Source organism: Protomyctophum bolini (genome assembly GCF_963924005.1).
Source record: "Protomyctophum bolini genome assembly, chromosome: 12".
In the NCBI taxonomy this organism is placed as follows: domain Eukaryota; kingdom Metazoa; phylum Chordata; class Actinopteri; order Myctophiformes; family Myctophidae; genus Protomyctophum; species Protomyctophum bolini.
In genome coordinates, this window is record NC_137873.1 from 43,834,735 (window position 1) to 43,859,801 (window position 25,067).

Sequence of the window (25,067 nt, forward strand, 5' to 3'; positions counted from 1 at the left end):
CCTTCTCCTACCAAACCACACCGTCTGCACACATCTCACCATGCACAACACCCCGTTCTCCTACCAAACCACACCGTCTGCACACATCTCACCATGCACAACACCCCCTTCTCCTACCAAACCACACCGTCTGCACACATCTCACCATGCACAACACCCCCTTCTCCTACCAAACCACACCGTCTGCACACATCTCACCGTGCACAACACCCCCTTCTCCTACCAAACCACACTGTCTGCACACATCTCACCATGCACAACACCAACAGCATGCCTGTCCAGACATCAACCACTGCTTTGCATCCATGCAACTGTCATATTTACAGTATAATACCCATTTATATGAAAGAACACATTCTTGCACAACACCACCAGCCTATACGTCATAATCCTCATCACTTTGCCCACTTAAAGCCAACTCCGTTCACTTCATGGGGCCAGTCCAAAGGCTCATTGTAGTCTAGGGCCTTCACAGTGACCGGGATATTTCCAACCCCTCAATGTCCAAACTCGCTGATCTGCTCCCACACCACCTCAGGCCCCTCCCCCTCTGGCTGCTGTCCTGTGCCCGGACAGGCGATTGAGGCGAACACTCTGCCTTAGTAACAGTACGCATCGACACAATTACTACATACAACAAACAACATGCCACGAAGAAAACGACCATCACTTTCACTTTATGGGAGCTGCAATGCAAAGTGTAAGCGTCAATTCCACAGGACCGCAGCCATGACAAAATCCCCACCCCACCCTGTGTGTGTGTGTGTGTGTGTGTGTGACTGTGTGTGTGTCCACTCCCAATCTTCCGCCGTAGTCAGCAAAGTAGTTAACTCACCTCCATCATACGTTAACTCACCATTTACTCTGCGCACGTTGCCTCATACACGCCCATGCACACTGTTGTGTTGTGTGTGTGCCATTTCACGCACGCGCTACACGTGCACATCAAACTGCACGCTGAAGGCAAATTCCACTCCTCTTCAGACTCCATCATGGCCCGTGGCACTTTGACTTACCCTACCCCCTTAGTCTTAGATAGCACTTTTTGTAGACTTGATAGTTTCATTATATTCCACCGTTACGTTCTACGGCCAATGTGTGTGACTGTGCATGTGAGAGAGAGAGTCATGTGTGTGTGTGTGTGTGTGTGTGTGTACACCAGTGTCACACCTCCCCCGCTAAGTCAAACTCCCCTGCTGTGTGTGCGTGTGTGCCAACACCACTAACAAAGACACACTTGCCATCTCACTTCTCAGATGTACACCATTGCCTTCAAGAAGACGGGCAGACGCAGACGCAGACACACACACACACACACACACACACACACGCACACACACACACACACACACACCAGGTCAATGGACCGAGTTGGCATCTATACTTGCCTAAGCCTGTTTTTGCTCATGGGCAACTAACTGTACACGGCATTTTCTAGGGGAACAGAAAGCCAGCGCTGTCAAAGTTCTAATAGTGGATAATGATGAAGGGCAAAACTGACAACATTGTTTACACTGAACTACTCCAATTATCCATAAATCATACTTCAGACTGCATAATTCTTCTGAGACTGTTAATGTTGCACAGATTTGTACTGCTACTGCTGCTCTACAAACACACTTCATATCATTGTTTTGTTATTGTTCATGTTGCACACATTTTCACTTCTACTGCTGCTATGCAAACAGAAAACGTCACACTTTGCATCCTTTTTTAAGTTATTGTTGATCTTTACAATCATAGCATGTCACTGTGCCGTGTTTACATCAACCTGCACAAACACACTGCCCTCTTTCTTACATTTAGGTGTTTCCACTATTCGTTTAGGTAGACTGCTATAAACAGTTGCAACTGTCTCATTCTTTGTTACAGTTTATGTTGCAGAGTTTTGCCTACCTATACCACCTGTATTCCTAAGGACTAATTATCCTTCATCCTTGACGACATTCATTATTCATTCATTCTTGAAGATATTTTTGTACTGTTCTTTAAAACCACTGTCCCCCTGCTCATTACATTGCTCCCAATTACTGCTGCTATACCTACCTCACTGTTCATGTTCATACTCAATACGTCATTTCATGTTACTCACTACTATTACACCTTCTCTTAAAACCCGAAAATAAAACAGCCTATGACAAGATATGCAGTGTGTTGTCCACAGTGCATAGAGCAGATCTGACAGACCACACTATGCAGTAGTGTGGAGAGGGGAGTTTGGAGCGACACCACAGAGTCTAGACCACACTGCCCCCCCTCCCCCAGTGTGCAACAATAACCAACCAACAACACAATGCTGAAGATTGGAAGAAAGAAAGAAAGAAAGAAAGAAAGAAAGAAAGAAAGAAAGAAAGGTGTTTCCATCAACCCAATCATATTAAACACAGTTCTTATATGAAGCAACCTTAAAATCATGGAGATTTCATTTTGCAAATAAAAAAATACATGAACCTGTGTATTGGCGCCCTCTACTGAAAGGGACGTCAGACTTCGGTGCTAATATACATATACTGCACACTGACCCTAGTATACGTATACTCTAGTCTACACTGTCACAACTTCAACAACACAACATAGTATGCATATTCTATTATTGTACTGTCACAACAGCGCCAACACACACACACACACACACACACACACACACACACACACACACACACACACACACACGCACGCACACACACACCACAGCAACAGCATGCATCACATACCCAACATACGGTATAAAACACAATCAACTGGTTCTTTCCCTGAGATGTCTCCATCAGCTGTATGGTGTTAAGTGACGGTCAAACTTTGGATCGCATGGACTAAAGTCATTACACAATCACAGTGTGTGTGTCTACAATTAAACAAGTTACTTGCAAACTTTGTTCTTTTTGAGGTCCTTGGTCTACAATGCTGTTTTCATTCGATTAGCTCAATTAGCTCAAATAAAAAACATACAATCAAAGGATACAAAAACAAAACATACAAATCTGCCTCAACCAGCTGTGTTTCTCAATCTTTTTGGGGGGCCCCTATCCAATATCCGGGTCCCTTACTGGTTTGATCAGAAATAATAATTACACAAAATGAAATTAAGCCAAAACCAAATGGATTTCAATTTGTGATCCTTCTACATGAAAAGTACTTGGATCGCCTAAATCACATGCAGTCCTACAGCTCCACCCTGTGGGGGAGGGGAGGCATTGTTTTCATTGTGTTGAACTAAACAGCTCACACCAAAACCAGCAGATACTAAATATTAATAGTCCTGGAATGTGAAACTTCTGTACAAAGCAAGTGTAAGAGTTGTGGTGTTTGGACCAGTGCCCCCATTTAATATCCCAGGTCCCTTACCTTACCAACAACACCCGGTTAAAATGTAACCTTGTTTTCTATTGTGTAGTGTAGAGCCTCACCTTTAGATGCTGCAGCGAGGGGAAACTGGTATGTGACTAGTTTGACACGTGGAGCACTGAGAAAACTGTTGCGCCTTTCTTCGTCCTTTTTTCAAACTTTACGGTAGCGGACAGCAGCGGTCTCAAAAACATAAGGGAAACTTCGACGGAAAAGTTTGAAAGTATAGTTTGACACACGTGCACATAATATTTCAATGTCCAGAGTTGTTGTGTCTTCTTTGGCTATGTCAATCCGTTTATGCACATGAAAGCCATTCAGATAAACATAAAACTCACTTGATAATATTACATTGAACGCTGCAGCAACACACAGTGGAAAACCGTGTGGCTAAATTCTCCCATTGCACACCTGCAAGCCATCACACGGTAGCCATAGTAACCAGCCAGATTGATTGACATGATGTCATCATCACTGTTTAGCGAGGTCACTACCATTCATTTAAATAAACGCAACAAAATAAAACGGGATGGCAATTTGGCTCCAACATTAGGAATAGAATTCTATAATATAACATGTAATTCTGTCTAATGTCACAATACTATGACATATTGTTAATGAATTGTTATTAGATGCTAAAGGGATGTTTGACAGGTTTATTTCAATGACGCATCATTCCATCATCGTGCACTGTTACCTTTACAGATCTATAGCAGAAATAAGACCATCATATTTTCATTATTTTGTACAGTGACTGGATAATGTACTGAATCCAATGGTTCAGTAAAACCTTTGAAATTCAAGCAAAGTGTATGTCCACACATTCAGCGAGTCTACATATTACTACATACCGTATTTATATGTAGAAATAGATATATAAGAAGCCAGTTAGACTATTTACATTTACAACAGCACCCATAAAACACATGCTTATCATCTTCTAAACGTCACACACATCAATGAAACCCACAATCATATTTAAATAAATATGTAATTAGATTAAAATTATTAAAATAAATCAAACTCTCACTTAATGTGTGTGCGCGCGCGCGCACTTCTGCTTTCGAAGCACAGAAAAGTAGAAAAAAGTGCATTAACTCCTTGTTTAGGGAGGTACCATGCATCACTGGTACCGATTGGAGGGGAACTCTTTGGGGCTGCTGTAATAGCTATGGATTAATAGTTTTCAGCATTTATTTGCGCCCTTTGCGCTATGGGCGCAAATAAATAAACGTTTTTACTTGTTGTGACAAAATAACACGTGACACAGGGATAAGTGCACATCACTTGTCTTTAGTTGTCAGAGTTTAGACTGGGAGGAACCGATCACACCACTAGCAGTGATTGGTGGGAAACTCATACACTCAGCCCGCGTTCTCATCCGTCTCTATGATTGGTGGGGCGCACAGCCCCACACTATACTTTACTAAGCTGAATATATAAAAGGTCTCGCACGCCTCTACCCCTTAGAGTATATATACAATAGAGAAGACACCCAAGTTCTCCTCCCGTCCACTTGCATTGAGTTGCTCAGAAGCGCATGAGGCGAATCCACTCCTCCTTCCGGTTTAGGAGCCCTGTGCATTCTGGATTTTTGCCCTCAAACACATGAACGCGCGAGCGACCGGCAGAGTGGACGGAGCCTAGTGCGCGTTCATGTGTTTGAGGGCAAAACCTTACCAAACTGCAATACCTTCTTCGGCCACTATGTCCATTGCGCTTCAGGATTTCCTCTGGGTGTCTTCTCTATTGTATAATAACTCTATGCTCTACCCCAGCATATCTCTTCGAGTGCTTATTATTCTAGTAATAAACCTAACCTACTTAAAAATGAGCGGTCGAGGCAAAACCGGAGGAAAGGTGAGGCAGAAGGCCAAGACCCGCTCATCCCGTGCCGGGCTCCAGTTCCCCGTGGGTCGTGTCCACAGGCTGCTGCGTAAAGGGAACTATGCCCAGAGAGTCGGTGCCGGCGCCCCGGTCTATCTGGCGGCTGTCCTCGAGTATCTGACCGCTGAGATCCTGGAGTTGGCTGGAAACGCTGCCCGCGACAACAAGAAGAGTCGTATCATCCCCCGTCACCTCCAGCTGGCCGTCCGCAACGACGAGGAGCTGAACAAACTGCTGGGTGGAGTGACCATCGCTCAGGGCGGTGTGCTGCCCAACATCCAGGCTGTTCTGCTGCCCAAGAAGACCGAGAAAGCGTCCAAGAAATAAATCTACTTAACTCGACTGAAAACTCCCACAAAGGCTCTTTTAAGAGCCACCCACTGTTTCTACATAAGAGCAATTTCCAATATTCTAAATGCGCATTTTATAGCTTAACTTTCTATTTATCCAGTCTGTCCACATGTCTGCAATCATCACATCACAGCGGTTCATTGCTTAATTTCTTCAGTTTGAATGGAAAATTGAACCCACACTGTTTCGTGGTAGTTAATGCATTATTTTCCCATTTTCATTCCCGCTCTATTCTACATAAGGTCGTAAATGTTTAATGTACATTCATGCTCCAAATGCCGTTTGTGTAATGCTTGCATGATATCTAGTAATTTTCTATCACATGTAACCACAATACTTTAATTTATAAGATTCCATGTTGCTGCTTCATTTCGACTGAACAGGCTCCTTTAAGAGCCACCCACTGTGAGTCATTTCCAATCTAACTTCCCCTAGTATGTGTAAATAAGTAAACATTTATTTTTATTTACATGATTGCTAGTGTAGTGGAGCAAATATGAAGTTCGTAATGTTGAACACCATTACAGCAACAATTGCTTATTAATTGAGGTACAGTACTTAAGTTACATGCCTAGTCTTAGCATTGTTATTCAGAGCAGTCAGATGACTAACTGGATTAGCAGACGGTCTGTAAAGGCCATTTGCTTATAGTATTTGGATAAACTCTTTGTTGGACAAGATGGGTGGTCCTTAAAAGGACCGTTGTGTTTAGAGCAGACAGAACAGTTTACTTGGAGCTGGTGTACTTGGTCACAGCCTTGGTGCCTTCAGACACGGCGTGCTTGGCCAGCTCACCGGGGAGCAGCAGGCGGACGGCGGTCTGGATCTCCCTGGATGTGATGGTGCGGCGCTTGTTGTAGTTAGCCAGTTTGGAGGCTTCACCGGCGATGCGCTCAAAGATGTCGTTGACGAAGGAGTTCATGATGCCCATGGCCTTGGAAGAGACACCGGTGTCGGGGTGGACCTGCTTCAGGACCTTGTAAATGTAGATGGCGTAGCTCTCCTTCCTTCCCTTTCTGCGCTTCTTGCCGCCCTTCGTGGAGGTCTTGGAGACGGCGCCCTTCTTGGAGCCCTTCTTGGGCGCTGGTTTCGCTACTTCAGGCATCGTGGTTGTATTCAATAGAATAGTTCAGATACAGTGAAGAATGTGTGAGAGGGCGCTCTCGTACCACTATTTATAGAGAGCCAATCCAAATGAAGCGTGGGACTCCTAGCATATGATTGGCTGATCCTGCCACAAAGAGTCTTTGTTTTCTGTATTATGTTTTCCCGCTCGTGTGCTCTATTGTCCCTGTAACATTGTGAGGGGCTAAATATACTAGCCCCTTTATACATTATGGTAAATGTATAATTTAAAGCCCTTTTTAATCATCATTTGTTTTGTTTTTTGCATTGATCCTCCTTTATGACTGCTGTTGCTGCTATGACCACTGTCTGCTATTGCCACAACTTAAGCTAACTTTACCTAACTATACAGGGAAACACTGTATTCTGAATATTGCAACGTAAGATAATGATAAACTGAGTGGGTCTCATTTCCAGGCCTCAGGTCCAACCTGACAGAAACCGGCCTGCTGAAACCAGGAACCGGATTAACTACTACATTAATTAACATGTTCTTTATTGGCACCGTGCACATTTCATTCATCCAGAGAGAGTACAAGCTTTGCCAGAAGTAATAGAAACTGTTGTGTTGTTGTTTTATCCCCTCCTATAATGTTTTAAAAACACCATGTATTGACAATGAAGCGATAATTAATGTTTGTTTTTAGTTCAATGTTTGATTTAAAAACACCATGTATTGACAATGAAGGGATAATTAATGTTTGGTTTTAGTTCAATGTTTGTCAACGCCATTGACAATAAAGATAATGTTTGTTTTACATCATTACATCACCTAATCATAGCAACATGAGTTATAGATAAGAGCATCCCTCACAGAGCGGTCCTCTTGTCTGTTATGCATGATGTTTACCAATAAACTTGAACATTTGATTGAGACATTCAGTCAGAGGCTACTGTCTTCTTAACCTCTATATTTGGAAGGCTGAACTGAGTTGGCTATGTGTACTTGTTCTCCTCCACCCTGTCTGCTCTTAATGGCCTACATCTGTTTCAATGTGTTGCACTGTCAGCTTGTAGATCTGCTATTATGCATGTTTTCTATCCTAACTATTGTATTCGTTACCCCTCCAGGGGCAATTGGTGTGTGTGTGTGTGTGTGTATATAATGTTTAACAGCACACAAATTCCTTCATTAAAGGCCAGAGGATTTGTGTAAGTTTCAACTTTCAATTATTCCAAAGTCGTTGTTCAACAAGTCTTCTTTTTTTTTCTTCCTAGACCACATTTATTTATTTATTTAACAAGCATTGTGACACAATATTCAGCAAACCAATTCAAAATGAATAGCAGTAGCACCCTTTATGCAAACAATGTTAATGGGAAAATCTCAAATCAAGTCCGGCAAGCAACAGCACCACTGCATTTGCACTAGAACTGTCAAACTCGAAATATATGGGATAACTAAAGATAATCTAAATAAGAATACTACGATGTGAATGTATGCTTTGCTGATTTTTGTCATGCGTTATACCATCATAAAAATATGGATGACATTCAAACATGGGGGTTTTAAGAGACAATGACTCACATAAAACCAGAAAATAAAAATGGCAAGTTGACTTTTACAGGAAGCTACTGACAGTTCACTTCAAGACATGCCAGGCAAGACAGTATTCGCTTCACTTTCAGTTAGCTGACATTTTGAATAGAGAAAATAAAAGTTGAGGGTTGGGGGAAAACAAATCTTGCAATGGGATTTGACAAGAAAATATGACCATAGATCAATGGCCATTACAGTATATCTTGTCCAAAGTGGATGACACTTCAAAAGCTGAGGAACAGGAAAAACAGGACTGTATAAAAACCTTCACGACCGAAACATAATCTTGCGCCTGGACCCTCTGATGAATTCACTTTCGATCGTTAGACCTGGAACGACTCCTTGAGCGCGAGAAAGATCTTGAGGGTTTGTGGTTCCTCTCTTTGGAAAGAGACCTATCTCTCCGCCTGTCCCTTGAAACGGACCTGCTGCGACCACGGCTGACGCTCCTCCTCCTTGGTGATCGGCGTCTGGCAGGAGGACTGCCGCGGCGGCGGTCATCACGGCGGTCATCACGGGGTCGTCTACTACTACTCCCAAACGGAGGTGGCCCGCGGCTTCTGGAGCGTTTCTCACCATTGGACAACTCAACGCGCACTCTGGAGCCACACATGGTTCTTCCATCCAGTCCTTTCACAGCATCAGTAGCATCTCTAGGATCCTCAAACTCTACAAAGGCGAAGCCTGCGGGATTCCGGGCAACCCATACGCTGCGCAGGGGACCATAGTAGCCAAATGACCTCTCCAACTCCGTCTTATCCACATTATTTCCTAAATTCCCAACATACACTTTGCAGTCAAGGGGACAATCTCTACTACGGGCAGGATCTCCCATTTCAGCTGACCTGGGTATCGCTTGGAGTTGTACTGAAATGTCAACAAGTCTTCTGTGGTCGAGGCTCCACAACAAAGTGTCTCACCACTGGTCTGGATCCTGCACTACCACATGAATGAACAGTAATAAATACACTACTAAGTTAACGGAGCTCCCCTCCAATCGGTGCTAGTGGTGCATGGTACCTCCCCAAACAAGGAGGTTCATGGCCACTGACCAATCAGAGGACGACGGCGTCTCCGAGGTGCTTATAAAAAGCAGCAGTGTGCGCTGAGAAAAACATTCTACTAACTACTCAGAGCTAAGATAGAAAACACTATGGCAAGAACTAAGCAGACAGCTCGTAAGTCCACCGGCGGCAAAGCGCCCAGGAAGCAGCTCGCCACCAAGGCAGCTCGTAAGAGCGCGCCGGCCACCGGTGGAGTGAAGAAGCCTCACCGTTACCGTCCCGGTACAGTGGCTCTGAGGGAGATCCGTCGTTACCAGAAATCCACCGAGCTGCTGATCCGCAAGCTGCCCTTCCAGCGCCTGGTGAGGGAGATTGCCCAGGACTTCAAGACCGACCTGCGCTTCCAGAGCTCTGCCGTCATGGCTCTCCAGGAGTCCGCTGAGGCTTACCTGGTCGGTCTGTTTGAAGACACCAACCTGTGCGCCATCCACGCCAAGAGGGTGACCATCATGCCCAAAGACATCCAGCTGGCCCGTCGTATCCGCGGAGAACGTGCTTAAACTCATCTGTTACTGCCACACCCCCAAAACGGCTCTTTTAAGAGCCACCAAATGTGTTATTTAAAGAGCTATTATCCTTGATATTGACTATGCACTTCACAATGAGCCAAGAACTACTGAAATTATTGCATTTGGTAATGTATGCAGAGTGTGTGCAAAGTATCAATTTGGCTAGCTAGTGTACACAGTAACATTCTCAGTTTTCATTCATCAATACAATATAAATACTGTATATCATTGGAGTTGCATTGTGTGAAGGCTATAATAAGTCAGTAAAACTGCATGTGTGCGTGCATACTATTATCTCAGACACCCATTCACCGGCTATTATTAGTTTAACAGTAATTTTATTAATGTAATAATAAAAAATGCCATGGCTCATTTTGTTCTAACACAATGGGGTTACTATGAAAGGAAAAGCCAATGATATTTCAACAAAGACAATCCAATGTGCTTTACACAACACCAAGCAAAATAAACATTTGTGAAATTACATTAGAATACTTGTTTATTGTTTGTTTATTGTTTATAAGGATCCCCATTAGCTTCCCTGGGTTCCACACAGACAAACATTTAACAAAGGCAATACTTAAAATTGTTTACAAACACTAACTCAAAATACACATACATACATTGAATTATTATTTTCCCAGGGTTACTGCAGTATGGTTTACATAAGGTGTTCTTTTAACTTGATTTTAAAGATGAATTTTGTAGCTTGTATTGGTTATACACGTTGGTAGTGCACTGCATTCCAATCTATTACTGTTCTATAGATAATATAAGATTTAAGAATATTTGTTCTTGGTTTAGGTGCCACCAATACTGAATACAATGCAAACAAAAATCACACCCGTGTGAAGTGAGGGGTGCTCTTATCATCATACGTCATCATCATACATCATCTCATTCTGGCCAATCACAATGTATGTCCTTGTCTTCAATGTTTGTGTTAACACAAACACTCAAAACTGGCCATTCATTGTCAATGGCATTTCATGTTTTTCTGTGACTGTGTGATCTTGTAGATTTGCTTGCTATTCTCTAATTAAAAATACATTCTGACCCAGATAATCACAACCTTTCAGATTGACTCCTTTTATGTTGAACTGACATTATGGAATAATGGAGAATGAAAACAGTTTGATCTGCACATCACTGCATTCATTTCTTAATGTTAACTTGAGTCCAGCTGTGTGAGGCTCCATAACCATAAACAAACAAGCTTGTCTCAAAGTCGCCTCACCTAAATATGCACTGCCATCTCTGTCATGAATTCATCCATTACTACTATAATGTACTTTGATATCACTGTTCAGAACGGGTTACATATAAGTAGTTAATTATTGGCCTCATTGATCATGACACTTAGCTGAATAAATATTGAAAGAAAGTGTGGGTGGCTCTGAAAATAATACATATGAAGTAGTGTCCATAAAATACATCCCTCCATGTTGTCCATAATGTGACACTACAACAAATACTTTTGTATTAATACAAAGGTATAGTCTACTGTACAATTACCAGTTGAAGTAAAATAATGCATGCCAACATACAACATCATGTTCCAAAGTCACATTTGTCTGCTCACATCATCACATTATTGTTAGTGGTATTATGCATGGCAGTAGTGTATCAGTGAAAGTGTAGCTTATGTTTGCCATAACCAAATACATAATGTACCTGCAGTTGATTGAAGATGAAAACACATGTCATATTCTGTATTTTGATAGCAATACGTTTTTGACCACAAATTGACCAAGTATTACAACCTCTGGCATTGGAATGTGATACCAACTCCACCATGCTGTTGTCAACTGGAGTGTGTTTACTTGTGTCAGAAAACCTTCTTTTTATAGAAAAACGGAAGACAAAACAAAAATATAGTTCATGTTATTGCGTCGCCATGAATGTCTGCTAAGACGAGTTTGAGTATCATTGTTAATTTATCGTAGTTTAAAATGTTTTAGAAGACAAATTATGTAGTAAACGCTGGTGTCGGACTGTGGAAGGGTGGTGTTTTTATCATATAACTTAAACACTAGAGTGCCGTTTTCATCTCAGATGTATTAATATAAAAAAGGAGCATGTGTGCTAACTGGTCAGCTCTTTGTTGCATTAAATAATATACCCAGTAGATAGTTATATGATGTTTTAATCGAGGAGAAAACACAAAAGTGTCACATTAAGATACTACAGTAGAGCTGCTGTGTGTGTGTGTTGAGTCTACAAGGTTCTCATGTGGTGTTTAAGTCCAGCCCCTTCAGAGCGTTCGGTATCATTCTGAGAGTTTGCTTTAGGGAGGAACAGCAACCTACTATCCGAGAGAATAATGGCAGAAGTCGCTCCAGCACCAGCTCCGGCCAAGGCCGCAAAGAAGAAGGCAGCAGCAGCTCCCCGACCCAAGAAGACCGGCCCCAGCGTCGCTGAGCTGGTCGTCGAGGCCGTGTCCGCCTCCAAGGAGCGGAGCGGTGTGTCTCTCGCTGCGGTCAAGAAGGCTCTGGCCGCCGGCGGCTACGATGTGGAGAAGAACATGGTCCGCGTAAAGACCGCCGTGAAGAGCCTGGTCACTAAAGGCACCCTGGTCCAGCTCAAAGGCACCGGCGCGTCTGGCTCCTTCAAGATTAACAAGGCAGAAGCGGTGAAGGTAAAGAAGCCTGCTGCTAAGAAAGCAGTCAAAGCAAAGAAGCCCGTTGCAGCCAAGAAACCCGTAGTGGCTAAGAAATCACCCAAGAAGGCGGCAGCAAAGAAGCCTGTAGCAGCTAAGAAATCGCCCAAGAAAGCCAAGAAGCCTGCCGCAAAGAAAGTAGTAGCTAAAAGCCCGAAGAAGGCTGTAAAGAGCCCCAAAAAAGTGGCCAAGAAGCCCGCAGCAGCCAAGAAATCTCCAGCCAAGAAGGTTGCCAAGCCCAAGGCAGCAAAGAAGGCAGCGCCCAAAAAGAAGTAAACTGTCTGCTCTGTATTTATACCCACAAAAGGCTCTTTTAAGAGCCAACCACATTGTTTTACAAGAGTATCCTATCCTCACTATAATGGTGTTCATGTGAGCAGCAGGCACTTTATACCTGTTTGTTAGAAGTCAAACACCACGCAATTATTAAAAGGCCAGTTATAATCTGGCATTTATCTTCACACTGCTAAACCATGAATCAGTTTGGTTCAAATCAACTTTGAATAGTGTACAATGACATACGGTAGTTATAAATAAAACTAGAAAGAGGCAATTCTGGGAAAGTGTGATTGCCTACATCGCAGCCGTGGAAAATGGAATGGCTTTTGGCTCCGCGTTGATGAAGCCACCCTCGACACGCGATTCAGATTTGGGACGGATCGGACATTCCGTGCGTGAGTTGTGGCGTTTTTTGTGAAATAGGCCCCTCCCACTAACTTCGGAAGACGATTACGGCCGAACGATACAGAAGATCTAAATTCTGACTGTGCTGTTTTAATCGGATAGGTCCGGAGATCATGTGTACCGATTTTCGTGCGATTTGGACAAAATCTGTAGGAGGAGGAGCAAAAAGTGTGTTTTGAACAAAATTCAAAATGTCGGGAAATATATCTAGACGCAAATGGGCGTGGCCTATATGGGGAGATGCGTCATGACCCAAGGAATCCAGGGAAAAAACCTTTTTGATTTTATGACCTACGGTTCAAGAGTTATACCCAAAAACGGAAAAAAATGGAAATTCTAATTAGTTCATATCAATTAAACTATCCAACAAATGTCTTAGCAAAGCACAAGCACACGATTCCCGATGTAGCCCGTCGTTTTGACATATGGCTCGAGTGCGTGCGACAAAAACTGTGGGATGAGTAGCACGCCAAAATAAAGTCATGACCTGTAGTAAGTCTCATGGGGGGGGGGGGTAGTACCACTACCAGTTAACTGTAGTAAGTCTCATGGGGGGGGTAGGACCACTACCAGGTCAACTGGTAGTGGTCCTACCCCCCCCATGAGACTTATTTGTTTATAAACATTTGGTATTTGTTTATAAACATTTGGGATTTGTTTACAAACATTTTGGTATTTGTTTACAAACATTTGGGATTTGTTTATAAACATTTTGGTATTTGTTTATAAACAAATACCAAAATATATGGGGAACCACTAGGGAAGTCACAAAGAGGGACTTATTATATAAAAGTAGAAATAATGGAGGCCTTGGGGCTGTGGATTTGGGACTTAAATTAAAAATTTCGTTTTGTAAAAATGTAGCAGCTGGTTTTAAAAGGAGGGCTATGTGGATAGGGGAGGCACTGAGTTGGACCAAAAAGAAGGGCCGGGCAAGAAGCTCTTTTCCTTATTTTAAAATCATGTATGGGGATTTGGTATATAATTCTGCACATTTAAATATTGACTGGACTGAGATGAATAGTAAATGTATATATGATAAAATATGTGATGACTTATATGGTGGCATTTTCCCCTACAAGTACCTCAACAATATTCAGAAGCAGGTATGCATAAAAAATAATAGTAGTAAAAATATCTCTGAAAAAAAGAGAGACATCATGTGGCTGGTCTCTGTGAGGAGACTAGCCGTACGAGCTGTCGTAAAATGGAGCTGCTTTGTTAAAACCGTGAAATGCCCAATTTTAAACTGTGGTGCGGATGAAACAATTGAACACCTGCTTGTGGACTGCCAAAGGGCCAGCTTTGTATGGGGGAAAATGTCACAAATTGCTTTTAAAATTAAGATAAACTATAATGCTGTTATGTATGGAGTGTTTGAGGAAAGGATGTCTGCCCTAGAGCAAGATTTTTACTGGACTGTGGTTTGCACTGTGGTGAACAAACTGTGGACAACCAGGTGTGCCATGGTGATTCACCAGGAGGCCATCTCGGGGGAGGTGGTCTTCAAACAGATACAAACGGAGCTAAGGAGACAAAGAACTCTTGACGCAAAAAGGAAGAAACTGACACCATGGCACCTATTGACATTGTAGAAAAAAAAAAAAAAAAAAAAAAAAAACACACTTGTATTGAAATGCATTGATTGATTTATTTATTTATTGATGTAACTTATGTATATATGTAATTCTGCATGAATTGTACCTGAATAATTTCTCAATAAAGTATATATAAAAAGCAAGGGAGGAAAAGGTCTTGGAAAAGGAGGCGCCAAGCGCCATCGCAAGGTTCTCCGTGATAACATCCAGGGAATCACCAAGCCCGCCATCCGCCGTCTGGCTCGCCGTGGCGGAGTGAAGCGTATTGATTGATTGATTGAAATCTTTATTAACAGTTTGCAGAATTACAGTACATTTCAAGCACAAACTCAATACAAAGACTGTTAACTGTGAGTGGACGACCCAATTAAGCCTTACACTTGTTTACAACAGGGTCCACATTGTTCAATTCATCAAAACATTTAGAGACAAACAAATAGACACTTCTATGTAGTTAAAGAACAGAACAGGAATTCATCATATAGGAAGCGAAAAGGGAAAAAAAGTATATATACAGTGAGGGGAACAGGGGGATAAAAGAAAAGAAAACGAAAGACAGAGTGTAGGGCGCCTGCACACAACACCATGCGTTGATGCCATGTGTGCATATGTGCAGGCACCCAACACCACGTCCATACAAAAACATAGTACAATCCATAGTACAAAGACAGAGTGTAGGGCGCCTGCACACAACACCATGCGTTGATGCCATGTGTGCATATGTGCAGGCACCCAACACCACGTCCATACAAAAACATAGTACAATCCAGATACAAATTCAGCTTTTACAGAGGCCAGTTTCGAATTGCAGCCATCCGTAGGTGCCCTTTGAGAGCAGTTTTGAAGGAGCCAAGGGATTCACATGTCTTAATGACTGTTGGTAGGGCGTTCCACATTTTGGTCGCATAGGAGCGAAAAGAATTTAGTCCCTTGTTTGTGCCGAATCTGGGTTGTACATGGTTTGTTGCACTCCCTCTGGTGTTGTGGGTGTGGACTTCGTTTACATTAAGGAAGTATTTAGACAGGTACATGGGTATCTTGGTATCTCCGGTCTGATCTACGAGGAGACCCGCGGTGTCCTCAAGGTGTTCCTGGAGAACGTCATCCGTGACGCCGCCACCTACACCGAGCACGCCAAGAGAAAGACCGTGACCGCCATGGATGTTGTCTATGCTCTGAAGAGACAGCGACGCACTCTGTACGGCTTCGGAGGTTAATAACGCTGACTTGATCTAATCTACCAACAACCCAAAGGCTCTTTTAAGAGCCACCCACACCTTCTTTAAAGAGTATTACCCAATTTTATACTTTATTGCGGTACTTTTAAACATAGTAGTGTATTTATTACTGTTCAATCAAAGTTGAAACTTACACAAATCCTCTGGCCTTTAATGAAGGAATTTGTGTGCTGTTAAACATTACACACGCACACACACACACCAATTGCCCCTGCAGGGGTAGCGAATACAATAGTTGAAAGAAAGTTTAAATAGTTGATAGAAAACATAATAGCAGATCTACAAGCTGACAGTGCAACACATTGAAACAGATGTAGGCCTACAGGGCATTAAGAGCAGACAGGGTGGAGGAGAACAAGTACATATAGCCAACTCAGTTCAACCTTCCAAATATAGAGGTTAAGAAGACAGTAGCCTCTGACTGAATGTCTCAATCAAATGTTCACGTTTATTGGTAAACATTGGTAAACTGAATTTGGATGTTTCTTACAATTCCAGAGAAGAGGACGGCTCTGTATAAAAAACAAACAAAACATTATCTTTGTCATTGGTGTTTTTAAAACATTGAACTAAAAACAAACATGAATTATCCCTTCATTGTCAATACATGGCGTTTTTAAAACAAACATTATAGGAAGGGATAAAAACAACTATCAAAACAACACAACGGTTTCTATTACTTCTGGTAAAGCTTGTACTCTCTCTGGATGAATGAAATGTGGTGCCAATAAATAACATGTTAATTAATGTAGTAGTTAATCCGGTTCCTGGTTTCAGCAGGCCGGTTTCTGTCAGGTTGGACCTGAGGCCTGGACAATATTCAGATTCAGAATACAGTGTTTCCCTGGAGTGATGAGAACCATCATCTTTCATTGTTTTTAATAAACAGGCTAGGAATTACATAAGAACACACCTGCCAGCTCTGAGCTCTCTATTTTGGCTTTATAAGCACAGAGGAGCAGAATTATTATCATAATAGTAACAATTAATTAATTTATTATTATATTATACTAACGCAGGGAATATGGTCTCTCAATGAATATGCAGATATTGAAAACACATTATGATAAAAAGGGGCTTTAAATTATACATTTACCATAATGTATAAAGGGGCTAGTATATTTAGCCCCTCACAATGTTTCAGGGACAATAGAGCACACGAGCGGGAAAACGTAATACAGAAAACAAAGATTCACTCTTTGTGGCAGGATCAGCCAATCATCTGCTGGGAGCCACACACTTCATTTGCATTGGCTCTGTATAAATAGTGGTACGACAGAAAGCAGCCTCTTCACATTCTTCACTGTATCTGAACTATTCTATTGAATACAACCACGATGCCTGAAGTAGCGAAACCAGCGCCCAAGAAGGGCTCCAAGAAGGGCGCCGTCTCCAAGACCGCCACGAAGGGCGGCAAGAAGCGCAGAAAGGGAAGGAAGGAGAGCTACGCCATCTACATTTACAAGGTCCTGAAGCAGGTCCACCCCGACACCGGTGTCTCTTCCAAGGCCATGGGCATCATGAACTCCTTCGTCAACGACATCTTCGAGCGCATCGCCGGTGAAGCCTCCAAACTGGCTAACTACAACAAGCGCCGCACCATCACATCCAGGGAGATCCAGACCGCCGTCCGCCTGCTGCTCCCCGGTGAGCTGGCCAAGCACGCCGTGTCTGAAGGCACCAAGGCTGTGACCAAGTACACCAGCTCCAAGTAAACTGTTCTGTCTGCTCTAAACACAACGGTCCTTTTAAGGACCACCCATCTTGTCCGAGAAAGAGTTCATCCAAATACTATAAGCAAATGGCCATTTCAGAGCCTGTAGTTCAGTCGTCTGACGCTGATCTGAATAAAGATGCTAAAACCTGAAATGAAACTTTATAATTGAGTAGCTGTCATCAAGATTGAAAGCTGCCTTCAGAATTAAAAGTAAATTTATAAATAAACACATAAGTTAAAAGTTAATATTTTTTGTTTCATGTCAATTTCATGTTTCTATGTGTTTCTACTTTGTTTTCAATGTGTTTTGGGGTGATTTATGTTTGATTGAATAAAGTCACTTAAACCTCTGAGCAGTTGAAGCCTGATCTGCTGATTGAGCAAGGGTGTTTTGGATCACTCATAATTAGCAGAGCAGGGCAGAGCCAGTTCATTCTGAGAGAGAGAGAGCTTCAGCGTGCAACAGCTAAAGTGCATTGCTGCACATTTTAGATCTGCTGTTTTCCAGTCCATGATATCAGTTAAAGTCAATACACTGAAACTGAGAAGATTTCCCCCCAAAGTGGATGTGGCCAATGAGGTATTTGTTACATTTGTGTTTGTTTATTGTAACCTGTATTATTTATCATTATTGTTCTCTATGAGAATATTGTATTGAATGTATATTGTCTTTTATGTTTTTATTCAGTTCTCATGGCATTTATTATACGCTAAATAAATCTCTGTACAACAAAGAATGCCTTGTGACGTATCTATCTACCGGAAGGGGCTACAAATGAAGTACTGTGCATTAATTCATACAAAAGTTGTAATAAATATATGCTTAGAGCCTAATGAAAAGTAACCGGTCGCCAGCCAAGTCTAGGGACTTTAATGTTTGTTTAGGGCAGTAAATGACAACGTAAGATGACATTTGGTTGATATAAATACTGCCCTCGCTGCGCCCCTCACTTCACACAAGTGTCGTTTTGGACACAGAATCAACTGGAGTACCCAGACACCCCTTTATCATACAGGCCTGATTGGCCAGCCACAACGGAAAGCTTCACGTGACATCACAACACCGGATTTGGTGGAGATTTTCGTGACATCACAATAGACTATATAAGAAGGTGTAATGCGCCCAGGAACACTCAGTCCGTCAAACTAGTTTGGTCATAATCTGAAGATTCGAGTAGAGTTGTTATTGCACAGCGAGTTCCCCGCACCGGTCATAAGTAAAGAATCCAGAAAGCTCTTTTCTACAAGACCGTGGGAAACGGGAAGAACTCGAGGGATTCCATTTTGATCCAAGGGGGTGCTTGCGATGCTGCGCTGGGTGGGCCATTGGGAAGGAGACCTGAAGAGGTGCTCCTCCGGTGCAGCCGTGACAATGGGGGACAAGGTGTTCTTCTTTGGAGGAAGTCTGGAGAAGGAAGGAGGTCATCTGGAGAAGGGAGGACATCATCTGGAGAAGGGAGGACGTCATCTGGAGAAGGGACCTCTGGACGTGCACGTCCTGGAAGTCAAAGACAACAAGTCTTTGGACAAGTGGACATGGACGTTATTAGAGCCAGTGGACAGCAACGCTCCCTCCGTTCGCAACCACCACACAGCTGTGCTTATAGACAGGACGATATACCTCTGGGGAGGATCAACATACACGAATGACTTTGACAACACACTTTATGCCTTTGATGTTGATGAACTCGCATGGTCCAAGACTTTGACTTCTGGGAAAGCTCCAGAGGCCATGCGAGGTCATTCAGCATGCGTCTCGAAGGGCGTCATGTATATTTATGGAACGCACAGCAATTGGACAAATCGAATATATGGCCAGCTATCCTCTAAGATCTATAAGTTCAACACGGCCGACATGGCCTGGTCTGTAGTTTCAACCAAAGGATTCTTTAAGCCACCTCAGAATATCTCAGAATATCACACTGCCACCATCATTGGGACAAAGATGTTTGTATTTGGAGGATCTCGGATTCCGGAAGCCCATACGAGTTTTAACGATGATGACGATGAAGTCAACGAGGTGGAGGAGGAGGACGAGCTCCCTTTTAATCCCGACTTCTTGAAACCTATACAAACCAACCAAAGCGTTGAAGAATGGTGGAAGAAGGTTACAAAATGCAAAAAAGACCCTAACCCTGGGAAATATAAAGACTATATTATAGATGAAAACAAAGGTCAGGGCGAAATGTACAATGACATCAGAGTGTTTGACACAGAGTTGGACCACTGGCTTCGTCCAGAAGATCTCCCACAGTCTTCTACACAGCTTATTCCAGAAGGACGCGAAGAACATTCGGCCTTTGCCTACAATGGAGAACTCTACATATTTGGTGGTCGCAGATGGTCGTGTTGGGACGTCTTCGAGGATTTGTGGAAGTTCAATCCAGAGACATTCTCCTGGAAGAAGCTTGAGCCCAAGGGGAAACGCCCGTCTCGGAGACATGTGATGTGCTGTTGCATGCTGGGAGATCATCATATCCTGCTTTGTGGAGGAGCGGAACGTGTAGAAGCAGGCATGGGGAAAAGCCTGGATGAGCTGTGCATCTTAGACTTACGTCTTCGTCTCAGCACACTGTGTGAGCTAGCGGTCGAACAGCACGGTCTGCAAGCGGAAGTCCAACAGGTATCAGGAAGGGTTCAGCAAGACACTGCGCCTGAATCTTCAGCAACGACGACACTGAAGGAGCAGTGCTATCGGCTATGTCCCAACTCTCAACTGCCTGCAGCCTGTCACGAATCCTGCAATTAACTGATACGGGACGGACATTGTTACGTATTCTAATGTCGGGTCAGGGAATATATACAGACCTGCAGGGGTCTGGGACAGCACATGACCAATGGGACAGCGCATTCGGAATTGCTAAGATACCCAACACTCCACACCCTGGAAGGGGTAGAGGGAGAGAGAGAGAGATAGACAGACAGAGAGAGAAAAAGACAGAGAATAGGCAGGTGGACTCCGTGGAGGGGTCTGGTCCACATCTGGTCCAGGTCGAGCTCTGTGAGGCCGGGTCCAGGTCACACTTCTGGTGGGCTCCATGAAGAGGCCTGATCCACGGTCACACTCGGCAGTCAGTTGGGGGTTAATATTAGAGGTCCACAGAACTGCGACGGGGAGGACGAAAAGAGACCCCGGGGAGAGATTCCCCGGATGTTGGATTAGTGGCAGGTCCTTACTGGAGCCTATATAGTGTATATTACAAGTACTGCTGGGAGACAAATGTGTCTCCCAGCAGTACTTGTAATATACCAACAGGGATCTCCATATATGGGCATATATGTAGTCGTGATCCCCAATAAGCCGACCAGTACCTTGCCAAATGCATCACCGGACATAGTGTTGGCGCGATTCTGCAACTTCTGTTACCTCCCTGAGTGTACTTGGTGAGGTACTGGATCATGGCATGGCTGCTTGTGACCGGCTTAATGTCCAATGTTGGCGTGACAGCACAGCATCTGTCATACTAATTATTTTTATTCTCATTCTTCTTAGTTATCTTGTATCCATTTTAACAATTTGGCCGAGAGGCGATAACTTTTAGCGACATCGTACCCGTTGTCATTATACACGTGCTGTGTAATATACACGGAATCCACATCACCAATCTGTTTATTTGAGACTTCGAGGAGTAGCCTATCCATATTTGACAGCATCTTGTACTGCTCGAGGGGCATGTTATGTCTCAGAGCCTTTTGTCTTTTTTCATCATAGGACAAGTCATAGAACTTCCTCACATCGTTTGGTAGTTTACAAGCTTTGGGAAATGATTTTAAATCTAGACTTCCCAAACTGTAGATCGTAGACTCTTCCACATTTTCTTGTTCCACAATATGTTCCTCATTCTTAAACACATGCGCTCCATAGTCACCATCTGCAGGGTGGAAATCATGTCGTAATGTAATCACATTGTTGTTGATGTGCAACAGATTTTTTACGACATAAGTCAGGAGTTTCATTCCGTGCCTTGGCTTCTGCTGTCCAAATGCTACTCGCTGTAGACCTGAAATGTTGTCAAGCTCTGGAACTGGAACCATTTAATACAATGGGACACGTCAAGTGCACTTAACGTTAAGTCCACTTAACGTGTCCCATTGTATTAAATACTGGCAACGGATGACGTCAGTGGATGACGTCAGTGGATGACGTCGATTGCCCATTTCACAAATATGGCCATCGCAGATCCACATGATGCACCTTCTATATTCAGCTATTAGTGTAGATTTTCTCTAAATCACTGAATTCCCATTGACAATGAATGGAGAATTTATGTCATATGTGTCGGAAACAAATAGACGTTACGTCATGATGATGTACGATGATAAGAGCGCCCCTCACTTCACACAGGTGTGATTTTCAGCTATTAGTGTAGATGTCCGTCCTACACAGGGCTCCAGACTAACCTTTTCACAGGTAGCACTGGGGCCACCGAGCTTTTCAACTGGTGACATCCTGTTTGGGTTGTGAGTACCCAAATACACTTTACAGATGAGGGCCAAGAAGAGGCAACATGTAAAATCAACTTTATTAGGGAGAGAGAAAAAAATGCCAAGGAATAAAACAAACAAAAAACAGGGAAAGCAATATTGGAGTGCCAAAGATATTGACCAAAAATAACAGCAATTTTATGATTATAGAGTTGAATAGCAATATTACTGTAAAAACAAATGGGTGATGAGACCAAGGGGGAGGAGTGTGTGTGTGTGTGGGGGGGGGTGCACATTGGCAACGCCCACGTAGCTCTCTCTGTGCCTGTCCTCCCTTACGTCCTCAGAACACACATAAATAGGCAAGGCTCTGAGCTCTCAAGTCATTCAATTTTCTATCTTCAACTACATTACTGCTCAAAATGTCAGGTCGAGGCAAGGGAGGAAGAGACGTAATGTGGCTGGTCTCTGTGAGGAGACTAGCTGTAAGAGCTGTCGTAAAATGGAGCTGCTTTGTGAAAACCGTGAAATGCCCAATTTTAAACTGTGGTGCGGATGAAACAATTGAACACCTGTTAGTGGACTGCCAAAGGGCCAGCTTGGTATGGGGGAAAATGCCACAAATTGCTTTTAAAATTAAGATAAATTATAATGCTGTCATGTACGGAGTTTTCGAGGAAAGGATGTCTGCCCTAGAGCAAGATTTTTACTGGACTGTGGTTTGCACTGTAGTAAACAAACTGTGGGCAACCAGGTGTGCCATGGTGATTCACCAGGAGGCCATCTCGGGGGAGGTGGTCTTCAAACAGATACAAACGGAGCTAAGGAGACAAAGAACTCTTGACGCAAAAAGGAAGAAACTGACACCATGGCACCTATTGACATTGTAAAAAAAAAAGAAAAAAAAAAAAAAAAAAAAACACACTTGTATTGAAATGCATTGATTGATTTATTTATTTATTGATGTAACTTATATGTATATATGTAATTCTGCATGAATTGTACCTGAATAATTTCTCAATAAAGTATATATAAAAAGCAAGGGAGGAAAAGGTCTTGGAAAAGGAGGCGCCAAGCGCCATCGCAAGGTTCTCCGTGATAACATCCAGGGAATCACCAAGCCCGCCATCCGCCGCCTGGCTCGCCGTGGCGGAGTGAAGCGTATCTCCGGTCTGATCTACGAGGAGACCCGCGGTGTCCTCAAGGTGTTCCTGGAGAACGTCATCCGTGACGCCGTCACCTACACCGAGCACGCCAAGAGAAAGACCGTGACCGCCATGGATGTTGTCTATGCTCTGAAGAGACAGGGACGCACTCTGTACGGCTTCGGAGGTTAATGACGCTGACTTGATCTAATCTACCAACAACCCAAAGGCTCTTTTAAGAGCCACCCACACCTTCTTTAAAGAGTATTACCCAATTTTATACTTTATTGAGGTACTGTTATCTTAGTAGTGTATTTATTACTGTTCATTCATGTGGTAGTGCAGGATCCAGTGCTGAGACACTTTGTTGTGGAGCCTCGACCACAGAAGACTTGTTGAACAACGACTGGAATAATTGAAAGTTGAAACTTACACAAATGCTCTGGCCTTTAATGAAGGAATTTGTGTGCTGTTAAACATTACACACACACACACACCAATTGTCCCTGGAGGGGTAACTAATGCAATAGTTGGGATAGAAAACATAATAGCAGATCTACAAGCTGACAGTGCAACACATTGAAACAGATGTAGGCCTACAGGGCATTAAGAGCAGACCGGGTGGAGGAGAACAAGTACATATAGCCAACTAGTGCAACCTTCCAAATATAGAGGTTAAGAAGACAGTAGCCTCTGACTGAATGTCTCAATCAAATGTTCAAGTTTATTGGTAAACATTGGTAAACTGAATTTGGATGTTTCTTACAATTCCAGACAAGAGGACGGCTCTGTATAAAAAACAAACAAAACATTATCTTTGTCATTGGTGTTTTTAAAACATTGAACTAAAAACAAACATGAATTATCCCTTCATTGTCAATACATGGCGTTTTTAAAACAAACATTATAGGAAGGGATAAAAACAACTATCAAAACAACACAACGGTTTCTATTACTTCTGGTAAAGCTTGTACTCTCTCTGGATGAATGAAATGTGGTGCCAATAAAGAACTAATTAATGTAGTAGTTAATCAGGTTCCTGGTTTCAGCAGGCCGGTTTCTGTCAGGTTGGACCTGAGGCCTGGAAATGAGACCAACTCAGTTTATCATTATCTTACGTTGCAATATTCAGAATACAGTGTTTCCCTGTATAGTTAGGTAAAGTTAGCTTAAGTTGTGGAAAATTAATATGCAGATATAGATATACCTATTCATTTTTTAATGGGGAAATGTGGGTGTCAAAACACATTATGATAAAAAGGGGCTTTCAATTATACATTTACCACACATATTAATAATGTATTAAGGGGCTAGTATATTTAGCCCCTCACAATGTTACAGGGACAATAGAGCACACGAGCGGGAAAACATAATACAGAAAACAAAGATTCACTCTTTGTGGCAGGATCAGCCAATCATATGCTGGGAGCCACACACTTCATTTGCATTGGCTCTGTATAAATAGTGGTACGACAAAAAGCAGCCTCTTCACATTCTTCACTGTATCTGAACTATTCTATTGAATACAACCACGATGCCTGAAGTAGCGAAACCAGCGCCCAAGAAGGGCTCCAAGAAGGGCGCCGTCTCCAAGACCGCCACGAAGGGCGGCAAGAAGCGCAGAAAGGGAAGGAAGGAGAGCTACGCCATCTACATTTACAAGGTCCTGAAGCAGGTCCACCCCGACACCGGTGTCTCTTCCAAGGCCATGGGCATCATGAACTCCTTCGTCAACGACATCTTCGAGCGCATCGCCGGTGAAGCCTCCAAACTGGCTAAC

At 43.0% G+C, this 25,067-nt stretch overlaps 7 protein-coding genes across 7 annotated transcripts in view; 5 read left to right on the forward strand and 2 right to left on the reverse strand.

Moving 5' to 3' along the window:
• Positions 1-5,175: 5,175 nt before the first annotated feature.
• On the forward strand, positions 5,176-5,559 carry LOC308326305 (histone H2A-like; the record flags this gene model as incomplete). The annotated part of the gene is made up of 1 exon (XM_080779111.1): positions 5,176-5,559. The coding sequence occupies one exon, from the start codon at positions 5,176-5,178 to the stop codon at positions 5,557-5,559; it is 384 nt and encodes a 127-aa protein (XP_080635237.1).
• Positions 5,560-6,295: 736 nt separating this feature from the next.
• LOC308325132 (histone H2B 1/2-like) lies at positions 6,296-6,688 on the reverse strand (the record flags this gene model as incomplete). The annotated part of the gene is made up of 1 exon (XM_080777542.1): positions 6,296-6,688. One exon carries the CDS (start codon positions 6,686-6,688, stop codon positions 6,311-6,313), a length of 378 nt encoding a protein of 125 aa, XP_080633668.1. The 3' UTR covers positions 6,296-6,310.
• A 1,593-nt stretch (positions 6,689-8,281) lies between these two features.
• Positions 8,282-9,117, reverse strand: LOC308325165 (serine/arginine-rich splicing factor 3-like). The gene has a single exon (XM_080777586.1). The coding sequence runs from the start codon at positions 9,081-9,083 to the stop codon at positions 8,559-8,561; it is 525 nt and encodes a 174-aa protein (XP_080633712.1). The 5' UTR covers positions 9,084-9,117; the 3' UTR covers positions 8,282-8,558.
• A 284-nt stretch (positions 9,118-9,401) lies between these two features.
• Positions 9,402-9,812, forward strand: LOC308325564 (histone H3.2; the record flags this gene model as incomplete). Its single annotated transcript, XM_080778098.1, has 1 exon — positions 9,402-9,812. One exon carries the CDS (start codon positions 9,402-9,404, stop codon positions 9,810-9,812), a length of 411 nt encoding a protein of 136 aa, XP_080634224.1.
• Positions 9,813-12,144: 2,332 nt separating this feature from the next.
• On the forward strand, positions 12,145-12,756 carry LOC308325807 (histone H1-like; the record flags this gene model as incomplete). The annotated part of the gene is made up of 1 exon (XM_080778504.1): positions 12,145-12,756. The coding sequence occupies one exon, from the start codon at positions 12,145-12,147 to the stop codon at positions 12,754-12,756; it is 612 nt and encodes a 203-aa protein (XP_080634630.1).
• Positions 12,757-17,337: 4,581 nt separating this feature from the next.
• LOC308325815 (histone H2B 1/2-like) lies at positions 17,338-17,764 on the forward strand (the record flags this gene model as incomplete). The annotated part of the gene is made up of 1 exon (XM_080778512.1): positions 17,338-17,764. One exon carries the CDS (start codon positions 17,338-17,340, stop codon positions 17,713-17,715), a length of 378 nt encoding a protein of 125 aa, XP_080634638.1. The 3' UTR covers positions 17,716-17,764.
• Positions 17,765-24,821: 7,057 nt separating this feature from the next.
• The window catches only part of LOC308325817 (histone H2B 1/2-like), a gene marked incomplete at its 5' end in the record, with an annotated part of 426 nt that continues 180 nt past the window's right edge, over positions 24,822-25,067 (forward strand). Inside the window, one exon of the mRNA XM_080778514.1 lies at positions 24,822-25,067. This exon is cut by the window's right edge and continues 180 nt beyond it. Within this exon, the coding sequence (XP_080634640.1) occupies positions 24,822-25,067 (246 nt within the window).

Excerpts from the sequence above, each read along its gene's own strand:
- LOC308325165 (XM_080777586.1), bottom strand. The coding sequence starts at position 9,083 with ATGGGAGATCCTGCCCGTAGTAGAGATTGTCCCCTTGACTGCAAAGTG.